Below are 14273 nucleotides of genomic sequence, written 5' to 3'. Positions count from 1 at the left end.
CAGCAAGACACACAGCACGAGGACTCAACTTCTTTGATGAACCCATCTTGGAAAACATCTGTATGACCCTGGCCACTGTACTGTAACTCAGTTTCAGGGTGTTACTGATCTCCTAATAGTCTAAGCAATCTTTGTGGAGAGCAACAATTCAAATTCTCAAATCATCCAGTAGTCAGTATGAGAGAATTTTACCCAAAGCACCAAATTTTAACTCCTCTAATACAAGATACACAAAAACATGAACATGATGAATAGGACGTGTGGCTTTGCCTGGTTACATGACGTACAGCAGTTATCACTTAGGGTGTACTCACTTCTGTTGCCAGTTATTTTGACAATAATGACTGTATATTGAGTTATTAGAGAAGAGTAAATCTGTACTGTATACAAGCTGCACATTTATACTCTAAATATATATATCCAAGTTTTATTTCTACAGTATTGTCCCTTAAGAAGATTGCTGAAGTGGTTGCTGAAATGTGAGGTGTGTACTGAACTCACTTTTGTAAGATACTGTGTATTTAGAAAGTATTTAGACCTCCTTGACCTTTTTCAGGGGTGCCTGATTCAGATCCTTTACTCAGTACTTAGTTAAAGCACCTTTGGCAGGAATTACAGCCTCGAGTCTTTTTGGGGATGACTCAAAAGGCTTTTCATACCTGGATTGGGGATTCTCTCCCATTATTAATGGCAAATATGATTCAATTCAGGACTGTGCCACTCTAGAACATTCACAGGATTGTCCCAGGCCACTTTTCAGTTGCCTTGGCTCTTTGCCTATTGTTGTTGTTATGCTGGAAGGTGAACTTTCCACCCAGACTGAGGTCTTAAGCACTGTGGAATAGGTTTTTATTAAGGATATCTCTTGCTCCATTCAGCTTTCCCTCAACCCTGACCAATTGGCATGAAATCATGCCACTGAACAACACCCCTAGAGCATGATGCTACCACCACCATGTTTCACTGTTGGGATGGTTTTGGGCAAGTGTTGAGCAGTGACTGGTTTTCTTCAGACATAATGTTTAGAATTGAGGCCAAACAGTTAAATCTTGGGATATATATATATATATATATATATATATATATATATATATATATATATATATATATATATAATTTTAAACACAATCATCCTTCAAAACTCAAAATCCAGGTCAAAGCTTAAAATCGAAGTATTTCTCTTCAGACTAACACTTTATCCTAATCAGAGTCATGGATAGATCCTACTATCTTACTACTATAGAGGAAATATGAACTGCATTTCGATGAATCTATATTATAATTTAATATAAAAAAAATAGCAATCTAGTTCATTACAGGGCACTGCATACACACACTGAGCTGAGATCGTTTGGTTAGATTTATGTATCATGCAGTGACAGAAGGCAGCCTTGTAGAATGAAAACAAGCAGGGAATAAAGGTAACCAATGCCAGATCATGATAAAGCGATGCGCATGAGGCTGTCGTATCTATTTAGTAAGGAAAGTCACTAAAAAGTTATGGAAAATAGGAGAAATTCACCTGAAGATTGCAAGAAAATGGAAGAAATGGACGCTAATGAACTGGATACAGTCACTGTCCAACAATCTACTATTGATTGTTGCTATAACTATAAAGAAAGACATATATATATATATATATATATATATATATATATATATATATATATATATATATATATATATATATATATATATATACATACACACTATACTGGCAAAAGTTTGAGGACACCTGACTATAAGATTTACTATGTGTTTTTTTGAACATCCTCTTCCACATTTAGTTTCCTTGTGCTGTTATAATAAGCTCCAATCTCCTGGGTAGATGTTCCACTAGATTTTGGAGTGTGTTTGGGGTGCAGTCAGCGTTCACATTCATCCCAAAGATGTTCAGTAAGGCTCTATAGCAGGAGATCTTCCATTCCAAGATCATTCATGTAAACCATGTCTTCATGAGCAGGCTTTGTGCACAGGGGAATTGTCATGCAGGAACAGATTTGGGGAAAATGTTATGGTTCAGCATCCAAAGACATCCTATACAATTGTGTAAATTCAGGTTTGTGGTAACAGTTTGGAGAAGAATCACATATAGATGGAACAGTCAGGTGTCCAAATACTTTTGTCTTTATAGGGTATGTAGTAGAACTTATGAGATGTAGAACAATTTTTATTTTCCTGTGAACAGAGAAGATCATCAGTGTTCGGTTGTTTGTTTTCTGTTTGGAATGTTAAACTGCCCTGTAGTCGCACGTGGTACACGTGGGGACATGTCCTGATAACAACACACACACACACACACACACACACACACACACACACACACACACACTTACAAAGTGCAAAAATGTGGGGACAAGAATCCTAGTCTTTTAAACAATTACGTGGTGACAACCTTGAATTTAGGAGGTATGTAACAGAAAAGAGGACAAAAGAAGCTGTTTACAGGATTACACATTCGTCATGACACGCACACTCGGAATGCAGAAGTGTCTCGTATCGCTGTCTGGTTGTACGGACCGCTGATCCAAATCCGCCTGAAGGGCTGTGAGTCATAAAGTAATGAGAGTTAGGGGGCTTTTTTTCTAAACGATCTGCTTCAGTACTAAACATCATCACGAGGATAAAGATATACGTATAGAGCAGCTGAATCTGAAATGTCTCTGTGTGGAGAAATGCAGCATATTGGGATGAGAACGAATCAACCACATTTATTTGGCAGATGTTCTAATCCAGAGCGACTTACATTTATCTTATTCATACACCTGAGCACCTATGGGGTTAAGGGCCTTGCTCAGGGGCCCAGGAATGGCAGCTTGCTGTGGTTAGGGTTTTCAACTCACAAACTTATTTTTAGGAAATTTAAAAAAATGGAATAGGAAATGTTGAATTTTTTGTCTTTCACTGGGTCACTAATGTTTGGTGGTTAGCTGAAATACCCAGTGGGAGAACCACACAATACATTTCCAAGCAGTAAACACTTAGCTGTACAAACCCAAGGCGTAAATCTGTTCGTTTTACCAAAGCGCAGTGACACTGCAGTATATTGTTTTGACCAAAAACCAAAAAATGTGAGCTGAGGTAATAGCATCATGTAGCTGCAGAAATGCAAAGTCTGAGTTTTAAATGTGCATTGGAAGAGATTTGTTAATTTTTTTTGCAAAGTCTGTAACAGTTAAGTAGCTAAAATTGAAGTATATTTCCTATTCCCACAAATGTTAGCATTCAACAGCGCTGAAACATTCACCTGCTTAAAATATATCTATAAATGCAAAAACATTAGCTAGTTGCTGTAGCTTTTTCTGTCATGTATGCATTCTCAGGTATTAGCATATCAGAGAAGACTCTCAGTTATTAGCATATCAGAATACACTATCAGGTATTAGCATATCAGAAAAGACTCTCAGTTATTAGCATATCAGAAAAGACTCTCAGGTATTAGCATCTTAGAAAAGACTCTCAGGTATTAGCTTATTAGAAAAGACTCTCAGGTATTAGCATCTTAGAAAAGACTCTCAGGTATTAGCTTATTAGAAAAGACTCTCAGGTATTAGCATCTCAGAGTACAATTGTAGGTATTAGCATGTCAGAATACACTCTCAGGTATTAGCATCTCTGAAAAGACTCAGGTATTATTATCTCAAAAATGACTCTTAGGTATTATTATCTCAAAAAAGACTCTCAGGAATTATTATCTCAAAAATGACTCTCGGGTATTATTATCTCAAAAAGACTCTCAGGTATTATTATCTCAGAATACACTCGGAGGTATTAGCATCTCAGAAAAGACTCTCAGTTATTGCCATCTCAGAAAAGATTCAGGTATTATTATCATGTCAAAAAAGACTCTTAGATATTAGCATCTCAGAATACACTCTCAGGTATTAGAATATCAGAATACACTCGGAGGTATTAGCATATCAGAAAAGACTCTCAGGTATTAGCATATCAGAAAAGACTCAGGTATTAGCATCTTAGAGTACACTTGTAGGTATTAGCATCTCAGTATACACGCTCAGGTATTAGCATATCAGAAAAGACTCTCAGGTATTAGCATATAAGAAAATACTCTTAGTGCAGCCTTTAATTTTTACAGATCACTGAATTGATTGAGGCAAACGATGATCACTGAATTGATTAAGGCAAATGATGAATTCTTTGTATTCAAATATACTACAGTCACCAGTGCTGCCAAACTTTTCCAATAAAGGGCCAAATATTTAACTAGATTAAGGGCCAAAAGTATCAGGATTTAAGGGGTTCCTGTTAGGCTTCCATATATATATATATATATATATATATATATATATATATATATATATATATATATATATATATATATATATATATATATATATATATATATATATATATATATATATATATATATATATATGTATTCCTTCTGTTCACCCACCAGATGTCGCCATCGTGTCTCTGTGTCACTCATTAGTTTCCTATTGTTTTCACCTGTATTCACTTACCTCCTGTATGTCTTCTTCCTACTTTGTCACAGTTTTGTTGCTTTGTTGTTGGAGTTATATAGTCTGTTTCTTGCATTTTTGTTTCCCTGTGTCTATTATGGTACTTTTTGTTATTTTTCTAGTAGCTGCATCGCTTTAGTGGATAGTGAGGACGGCTGGGAAGATTGTCGAGGTCTCTTTTCTCTTCATCACGGACATTTTCACTACACACTGTAACTGTAAAACCACCAGCATTGTGGCTGATCACACACACACTCTTCACTTTACTGCCGTTTGGGAAAAGGTATTCGGCCCTCACGTAAAAACTGTGTAACAGTTTCTTTCTGCAAGCCATCACACACACACACACACACACACACACACACACACACACACACACACACACCCACCCCAGCAGAAATTCTTTTTTGCACAAAAATTTCTGTCTTTTACAATTTCCTGCTGCTAGAACTTCATGTACAGTATTTATTTTTGTAAGGACATTCCAGTTGCACAAGCCTGTAGCGTACTGTTCGGTGCTACAGTGTCACTGTGTCTCCTTGTCTTATGCTGTCCCTTTTTCTCTAATATTGTGTTGGTCCCCATTTGCTGCCAAAACAGTTCTGACCCATCGAGTTTAAGCTACAGGAGCTCGTCTGATGAATCGGACCACACAGACCAGCCTTCACTCCCCACGTGCTTCGATGAGCCTCGGCCACCAAGACCCTGTCGATGGTTCACCACTGTTCCTTCTTTGGAGCACTTTTGATAGATACTGACCACTGCATACCAGGAACATCCACAAGAGCTGCAGTTTTGGAGACGCTCTGACCCAGTCATCTAGACACAATTTGGCCATCGTCAAACTCGCTCAATCCTTACGCTCACCCATTTTTCCTGCTTCTAACACGTCAACTTTCAGGACAAAATGTTCACCTGCTGCGTAATAAATCCTTCACACTAACAGGTGCCATGATGAAGAGATGATCAGTGTTATTCACTCACCAGTGTAAGTCAATATTATGCCTGGTCATTGTAGGGTTCCCTGGTGGTCTAGTGGTTAGGATGCGGCGCTCTCACCGCTACGGCCCGGGTTCGATCCCCGGTCAGGGAACCAACCCCATCCATTAGGGTTGCACAAGCCTTAGTGCCGGTCGTTATCCAGCGTAAAAACATGTACCAAATCAAACATGCGGATGGTCCGCTGTGGTGACCCCTAACGGGAGAAGCCTAAAGAAAGTTATTATTATTATTGTATGTTGTTAGTTTTGTGAAGGTCTGTGTTCCTTTTTGTTAATTCAAGTCAAACCGGGATTTAAAATGTTACCCCACAGCAATCATTCCTGTAAACATTCAGCGCTTGGAACACCTGATCCTGGATAATCTACGAGTTCCTCGGAGGTCAGAGTTTCAGCACTGTTGACGGAGTAAAGCATTCGGTCCACCGATGGTTCAGGCATACAGACAAATCTTCCAATCCTTGAAATTTGTTCTCTTCTTTTATAAACTCAAAAGTCCTGGTTTGACCTGGTTTGACTCGTACCACCTCGGTCCTGGGGGAACATTGTTTAGTTTCACTGTGTACTGCACTGTATTTGGCTGGAATGATAATAAAGCCTACTTGACTTGACTTGACTTGACTTGACTTGGTTCTATCATGTGTTTTTGTGCTACTCAGACAAATCAGTATTTTCAAAGCAAGTGATTAGTGTATGTTAGACTCAGCATATTTGAAGCATGAGTCAGAACAATGTACTTCTGAACTTCTGAAAGGGTGATTTGTGAAGAGTAATAAAAGTGTCAGAGGAAAAGCTGGTCAGGGTTTGAGGTGGTTTCCGTGTAAGAGGAGTATAAACAAGCCAAGGCCTGGACTATGAGTAAATCATGTTACTTTTGAAAAAAATAATGATGGATGGGTTTTGCTACCATTATTTTATTAAATTGGAAAACTGTTTGAAGATAATGGTGGGGCATGCGGTAAATAAATAAAAAGGTGGGTGTTACACGGGTGGCAGAAGAGGGTATATTGAGATTGACACTGTTCTGGATGCTTCAGTGGAACTGTCTGACTTTGTTTCTCCTGAATAAAGTCTTTCTTTGACACCACAATCTGGTATCCTGAACTTTTTTGCTTATCATTTAATTTTGATATTGAATTTGTTACTTTTGATATTAATTGGCCACTATCACAATAAGCCCTGTACAAGTTCTTGTCTTTACAATTGTATTCACTTTTGCTTTGCTAATTCCAGAGGAAAACCTTAAGACTCCCACGAGTTCCCATGGATTTAATTGTTCCCCCATTGCAAGTTTACATTTTTTCTTTTTATATTTTCTGGGTTTTTTTATCCTCTGTCGTTTAGGATTTTTGTTTCAACTAAAAATGTAACTTTCAACCTGTTTGAAATGTGAATGTGGGTTTTATTACACAAAAAGTCAAATTCAGTGATATTCTCTATTTTTTTATTTCAATATAAAATTTTTTTGCATCTTAAAAACTTGTTCAATGCTAAATTAAAGGTAAAGGCATTATTTTTCTCATTTCTTATATATGGCATTCTAATTAGGTCAGGAAGATCTGGTTTGTAATTAGTGTTCAATTCATTTACATTTTTGCATTTTGACAGCTACCTTGATACAGCGTGAGCTCCAATTATCTCATTACCTTATCAGGTCAGGACACTCGAGTCCTTCCACTTTAACCTCAACATACTGTACACCATGTCTTCATTGGAGCATGCACAGGGTTATTATCATGCTGAAACCTACAGCATCCGGAGACTTTCTGCACAGTTATAGATGTCCTAATTGGTGGGTGGCCGTGTGTCCAAATACTTTTGCTAATGCAGTGTAGATGACATTGTAGACACCTTACATTTATGTTAAATAAACTTTACAGTTTCTTAACCTGTTCATGTGGAATGTCTATAATTAATTCATTAGTAATAAAAAAAAAAGTTCCATACACTGTACAAATGCTTAGATTTCTTTTGATGAACTGCAAAACCATACGAACGCCTTCAATCCCTGTCCATGTCCATCATGTCCATTATGTCCACCACTGAATACCAGACAGAGCTTTCATCCAGACTGGGATTTTCTTTTTGTCATGACCTCTTGGCCCGCAGGTAGCTCTGTAGTTTACGCACAGTGGGTACGTCCAAGGAGAAAAGGTCGAAGTCAAAGGTGGTTTTGGTGATGTTGAAGAGTCCCGTCTTTTCAATGAGGTTCACTATCTAAGATACAAACAAATAAGTGTAAGGTCCTGTGTTATTTTTGGGTGAAGAAATCACACATACAATATATATATATATATATATACACAGTATATACGTTTGAACACAGGATTAGATATGAGTTTATTAGAGGGACAGCGCATGTAGGACGTTTGGAGACAAGGTGAGGGAGGTGAGATTGAGATGGTTTGGACATGTGCAGAGGAGGGACATGGGGTATATCAGTAGGAGAATGCTGAGGATGGAGCCAACAGGAAGGAGGAAAAGAGGAAGACCAAGGAGAAGGTTTATGGATGTGGTGAACGAAGACATGCATTTGGTTAGTTTGAAAGATGCAGATGTAGAATACAGGGTGGGGTGGGGTGCGGGGGTGGGGGGGGGGGGGCGGAGACGGATGATCCGCTTTAGCAATTTAATAGATCAGTTTTACTCCCTGGCCTGTTGACTCAGTGCCTGACTGAGTCAACAGGCCAAGGAGTGAAACTAAACTATTTAATCAGTCAGTGAGTCATTTCGTGGAGGGCCATTAGGGCCAGAAAGACCTTCTCTGCTGGTCTAAACTCCATCAGAATCACCGACTTACATGTGAATATATTTTTTGAGATGAATATGTATTATATTACACTATTCTCTTAATTTCACAGCTTTTCTCCCAGTTGTGGGTTTTTATCCAATTATATTTTAGCCATCATGTGTTGCCAGGGTCACAGAATTTGGCTTTGAGGCCTTCAGAGAAGGTCTGGTTCAGTGGAACCAAGATACAAGCTGGTTTCTGACCTCTTGTAAGGTATTCTTCTCTCTAAGAGCCATCAGTCTGCGATGGAGGTCCACCAGCTCCTCTGTGTAAGCCTTAAAGAACAGAAATCACAATAATAATGTTCCTGTTACCTACTGAAATATCGCATTCATTTATTTATATATATTTGTATTTAATGGTTTTTGTTTTTTATCCTTCTTACCTTGTTTTCTTGAAGAACATTTTCTCTTTGGGAAAAATCTGGGTTCTTCTTGTGTAATATCTACAAATAAATGCAAGAACTCAGTACCAGTATAAAAAGTTGTGTGGTGTCCTAGGGTAAGACCTTTTTACAGGGTAAAACCTACCTTAAGGTTGTTTGTGTTGAGTTTGGGTATGGGTGGCAGTTGCTTCTGAGGCTCTTCAATGTCATAACTGTCACTGTCTAAGAGCAAGCTGGAGATGAACGCAAGTAAAACTGATAAAAAAAAAAAAAACTGGGGCAAATGCTGGAAGAATTCATTTTTACAAAATTTAAGCTGAAATCAAGCAACAACAATGATTTATATGCTGAGGAGTTAAATGTGGTTTGTACCATGGATCCTGGATTGTGGTGATGTCCTTCATGGCCGTCTTCACCTCATCAGAGTTGTCTATATACACATGTTCCACCATGGAGTGCAAAGGTCCTGCATACAACATTCCCACACGTTCAGTGATCTTGTACAGTCCAGTTTAATGAGTGTAATCTCTCCTTGGCCCAATCCTGCTTCTGAAGAAACTCAAACTCCAAACCTGCGTCTTGTCTCATGGATATTTTTCCTGAGGCTAAGTTAACATGTTCTGAGGGACCCATGTTCCTCACCACCTTCTCCAAGCCCTATCTTCTCAATACCATATTTTTTTAAAACAAGGACAATTCCAACGACCCCCTTTAAAATAAAAGATTCATAAACTTCATTCAAAATAGCTGATACAATCTTTAAATTAGGATTTAGGAAACGTATACCCAGGCTGTGCATCTGCGTCGGCTCAAACTTGGGGTCAGAGTTGGAAGAGGAGCTGGACCTGGATGAGGTGGACTGGAATGACTGCTTCAGAGAGTCGCATAGTTACAGAATCACCACAGTGTCTTTTAGCTAAGTGAATTCTTTAAACATTACAACAATCACTTACAAAGATTTAATACAGCAAGCAAACACTATCGATCATTAGCTTTTCTTACCACAGATCTTAAGAAAGTTTTGTCTTCTGTATTGGAATCGAAATGAGTCTGTCTCTTCACTGCTGGAGTCTCATGTCTCATTTTCACCCAGTGTTTTTTTTCTTGTGCTCTTTTCTTCTCCAGGCAGGTGGGGGGAAGAGGAACACCAATAGAGGAGACATTGATGGAGCATCCTTCTTTATATTCCTTCAAACTTAATAGAAACATACACATTAATAATCAGTGTTTATAATAATAGAAGTAAAACATCTTTTGCTGATGATTGAGAAACACCGCCGTATTGCCACCAACATTAGATTACACTATGATGGATATGAGGAGAGTTCATTGTGACAAGATTCTAATCTGTTCAACACTCAATTCTGTACTAATTCTAGATTATAACAGATACAAATATGAGGTGGTATAAAAAGGTTTTGAGATGAACTCTATTTACAAGACAGTACTTTATTCATCTACGTTTACACCTTCAAAATAGTCGCCTTTAACAGCAATACAGTGATCCCAGCGTTCCTGTCTCTTCTGGAATGTTTCCTGGAAGTCTTCTTTTCAAAACGTGTCGAGCACCTCCTGTTGTTCACGCTGGAATCAAAACGGTGACCTTTGAGCTGGAGCTTCCTCTTTGTGAAAAGGGCGAAGTCCACAGGAGCCAAATCTGGTATGGAAGTGGGATCATGTTGTTTTCATGAGAAACTTAGGTGTGAGGCCAGTTGCACTGCTCCCTGACGTACACAAGACGATGTCTTTTGGCACACGGATTTATGGATGTCGGTGCTCCTTGTGACTGTGCGTGCAACCTTGTGCTGACATCTGTTGGCTTGTTACAAAACCAATTTTGTAACCTTTTGATACCACCTCGTGTGTGAATAATGTGAATTATATGATGAGAAATATGAAATTAGAAACATTATACAACTTTGAACTGATATATAATCATATATAATTATTAGTAGATTATAATTGAATTATGGAAAGGATTATGAAGTAAGTAAAGGCTAATCCAGGGCTGGGAGAGGGTTACAGGATGTTAGTACAATATGTGGAAGTGAAGAACGGCCTGAAGTGAAGCGGAGAGCATTGAAATGGTGTAAGTCCTCACATTCTAGCGTTAGATTATCAATTCATTCCATGGTCACTTTGATGCATGGAGAAGTTTAAGATGAAATTTGCAAAGCAAAACTGACTGAACGAATAAAATAAAACAAAACAACCCTTCGTTTTCCTTATTATTTTATATACGACTCGTTAGAGAAAGAATTCTGACGCTCCAAATCAAAGACGTGGCATTAAATAACATTTATTTGAGTTTTAATAAAAACTCAAAAAGCAAACACAAAGCATGTACTTTGAGTAAAAGTAGAGATACACTAAGAAAAATATGACTTTAATTAAAAGTAAAAGTGTCCCTTTAAACTTTAAACTGAGTAAAAGTACATTGATTTATTACGGCTATATTTTTAGTATTATCATTTTTATTACTCAATCAACTCGGTTTATGTGAAAAGACTGATGTTACTCTTAACACACAGATCTATTAATAGAATGATAATAATGAGTCACACACTGATTTACAATTATCAGGAGCCCAAAACATTTTCAACTATTTAAAAAAATATATAGTCCAAATAAGAATACTGGTGTTGTGGCGAGTTTGAGTCTGGAGTTTCTTCCATCATTTATTCCTCTCTAAATGTTCTGCTTGCTGTTTAACTGAGGCTGAAGTGTATGTTGGTGATCAGTAGATACACCAAGCACCAATCAGAACACGTTCAAAACAGAGCAAATGCTCGACACTGATTGCTGATTTCGTAAAATGTAGTTGAGTAAAAAGTATATTTGACTTTGAAATGTCGTGAAGTTAAAGTCTCCCCAAATGGAAGACTTTAAGTAAAGTACAGATTTGTGAAAGAACTACTCAAGTACAGTAACAAATTACATCTACTTCATTACTGTCCACCACTGCTCCAGCCAATCACAATCCAGTGTTCAGGCTAAGCATGCTAACAATGAATAAAATCATAGGCAGATTATAATGTGAGAGATCATTAGAATATAGTTAGTAGATTATTAACGGCGGATAGATGATAAAAATTTTTTGCAATTTATGACATTATGAGTAGAAGATTTTCAAAGGACAATGGAAATAAAATTATGAAGAGATTATGATCAACCTCTTCAGGTTTTTGGTGCTCAGAAACGAGTCTGTAGTGGATGAAGGACGTTTGTTCACATCTTGTAATTCCACCTGCATTCCACCTTTATTTCCATCGCCACCTCTCGATTCTCTTGTGGTGATTTTGGGTTCTTTGAAGTCCACTTTGGCTTCCACCTGGGTTTTTGTGCTTATCCTTGAGGAGAATGATGATGAAGGCCACTCCAGCATGGATTCCCCCCCTTCATGTGCTCTAGGAGTTGTCTTGCTCTTACAGTTTTCTTCTCTATACCCTTGACTTGGTTGGGGGTGTTTGTGTTTTTTTCTTTTTTCTTTATTCAACTCCTAAATGTAAGAGATTTGAGAGAAGAGAGACTTTGATGATGTATTACTGTAGTGCTGACTGATATGCTTAGAAATATTTATCCTTGTTTTAAATTGTATAATAATATACATTTTCTCTAATTTTACCCTAATTCTTGTCCTTTTTTTTTTATGTACATTTTATATATGAAAGGTGCAATACAACTAATAAACAAACAGACAGACAGCTGTAGGTAAAAATATTTGGACACCTGACCTATCCAACCACATCTGATGGCTAGGCAGACAGACAGACTGACCAATAGGGTTGTGCTGCGTCCTTACCCTACATCAGTGCCTGACTTTGCTTACAGCCTTGTGGCTGAATAAACTCAAATTTCATGTTACAGAATCCAAACACAGTTGTGTGCCTCCAACTTTGTATGAAAGTACCACAGATGGATTCCACATGGGGGAAGTGGACGGAAGGACAAACCAAGTTGAAGGAAGAGGGGGTTCAAGCTACAGTATCACCAAGCTTCCACTCTTGGGCCTTAACCCTTTGTGCTCCAGGGGTGCTGTATCATGGCTCTGTGCTCTGACCCCAGCTTCCTAACATCACTGGGATTTGTAAAGAAAGAATTTCACTGTGCAGTAAAGTACATGTAAGAAGCCTAAAGCACAATGTCCCAATACTTTTGAGTACCTACAGAGACGTAATGTGTTCTCTTAAAGGCCAGTTCATGAATACAAAAGTGTCTGGATCGAAAAAGGAAGAAACAGACCCATAAATGTAAACACTTCATCCAAATCACATGCACTGACAAAGTCCATGAAATTTCTTTTATGCTTATTTGGATCTTTAGAGACTAAATGTTTGCCAACTCCTGCTATATCACTTATTGAGAAAGACCATATTTGACTAGAGCCAATAATACAATAATTAAACACTTACCTTCATAGCAGGGTGAGTTTTGATCTTTTTATGGTCAGAGACAGAAGATGACGCAACTGTTGACAGGATGGAATAATCCACACCAGGTCTGGGCATCATTCCAGGTTCTTCATGCACAACCATGACCCGAGTGTAGGAACGGAGCACCGAAGATAAATATACAGCCCACTAGGAGCAACTCAAGGACCAGAGAGACTGGACTGAGCGACTCGTCCTGCCAGTTTAGAGTTTACGAGTTTGTGGTGGAACTTGTGTTTCTTGTTGCTAAACATGAGCTAATCATGGTGTAGGTGATTGACCGGGGGGTTGCTCTCCTGGTTTAGGAAAAAGGTTGAAGTTAAAAGCAAACATACTAAAACTCCTCTGTTTTACACACACACACACACACACACACACACACACACACACACACACACACACACACACACACACACACACACACACACACACACACACACACACACACAGGCTGTCAAAAGTTTGAAAACACCTGGTATTATTGGCTTTTGAGACACTTGCACGTTCCTTTTGTTCCACTCAATTTTGAGATTCATTCAACCACAAGGGTGTTAGTAAAGTCAGGTACTGATGTAGGTGAAGTGAGAAGGCCTGGGGTGCAGTCAGCATTTCCTTGTTCAAGTAAAGGGAAAATTTTGTTCTACCACACCCAAAGACGTCCTATACAATTGTGTACCTCCAGCTTTGGGGTAAAAGTACAACCACAAATGGGTGGAAAAGTCAAGTTTCCCCAAAATCTGTTTCATATAGTGTCTTTTTCATCAACAGTATCACGAGTACAAACTCTAAAACTAGTCTTCCTGCTACGACTGAACAACTGTAGTGATCAAATTGTCATTTTAAAGCACACAATAGAACTGAGAGACCTGATTTTAACTTGCTTACAAGTTAAGTAGTCACGGTAGATATTGTTTTCATAAATGAGTGTTATTTGAACAAGATTTCTCTCAATCTATTACCGTAACTTCTTGTCTCGACTATAAAACCACCACAAACACAACCCTATCCTCCGTTCGTGGCACATTAATATTTTCATTTACATCTACAATTCTTTTTCTAATAATGAAGCTGTTGGCGTTCACTCTTCAGGTGGAAATTTTGTCCAGTTCATCAAATCCCCCCCCCCCCTTTTTATTATTATTTTTCTTTAATCGAAATCACAGTATTCAACATATGCGTTAAACG

At 38.1% G+C, this 14273-nt stretch overlaps 1 protein-coding gene across 2 annotated transcripts; it reads right to left on the bottom strand.

The window, feature by feature from the left end:
- Positions 1-7339: 7339 nt before the first annotated feature.
- Positions 7340-13770, bottom strand: LOC310729643 (protein ENL-like). 2 transcript variants are annotated; one of them, XM_083548079.1, is made up of 9 exons: positions 13071-13770; positions 11832-12157; positions 9661-9853; positions 9445-9529; positions 9031-9124; positions 8804-8891; positions 8659-8718; positions 8477-8548; positions 7340-7699 (listed from the first exon to the last, which is right to left on the bottom strand). In XM_083548079.1, exons 1-9 carry the CDS (start codon positions 13191-13193, stop codon positions 7571-7573), a joined length of 1170 nt encoding a protein of 389 aa, XP_083404205.1. In that variant the 5' UTR covers positions 13194-13770; the 3' UTR covers positions 7340-7570. The 2 variants fall into 2 exon arrangements, with proteins under 2 accessions (XP_083404205.1, XP_083404206.1); XM_083548080.1 differs by having other exon boundaries at positions 9445-9526; positions 13071-13381.
- Positions 13771-14273: the final 503 nt, after the last annotated feature.

This window comes from Silurus aristotelis (assembly GCF_946808225.1).
Source record: "Silurus aristotelis genome assembly, chromosome: 8".
NCBI lineage: Eukaryota > Metazoa > Chordata > Actinopteri > Siluriformes > Siluridae > Silurus > Silurus aristotelis.
This window is presented reverse-complemented; position numbering and strand designations above follow the sequence as displayed.

What these genes read in the sequence shown, in the direction of transcription:
- LOC310729643 (XM_083548079.1), bottom strand. Translation starts at nt 13,193, where the DNA reads ATGGTTGTGCATGAAGAACCTGGAATGATGCCCAGACCTGGTGTGGAT. An exon ending in ACCACAATCCAGGATCCATG is followed by an intron (nt 8,892 to 9,030) that starts GTACAAACCACA and finishes GTTCATCTCCAG; the next exon opens with CTTGCTCTTAGACAGTGACA. An exon ending in AGAAGAATACCTTACAAGAG is followed by an intron (nt 7,700 to 8,476) that starts GTCAGAAACCAG and finishes TTTGTATCTTAG; the next exon opens with ATAGTGAACCTCATTGAAAA.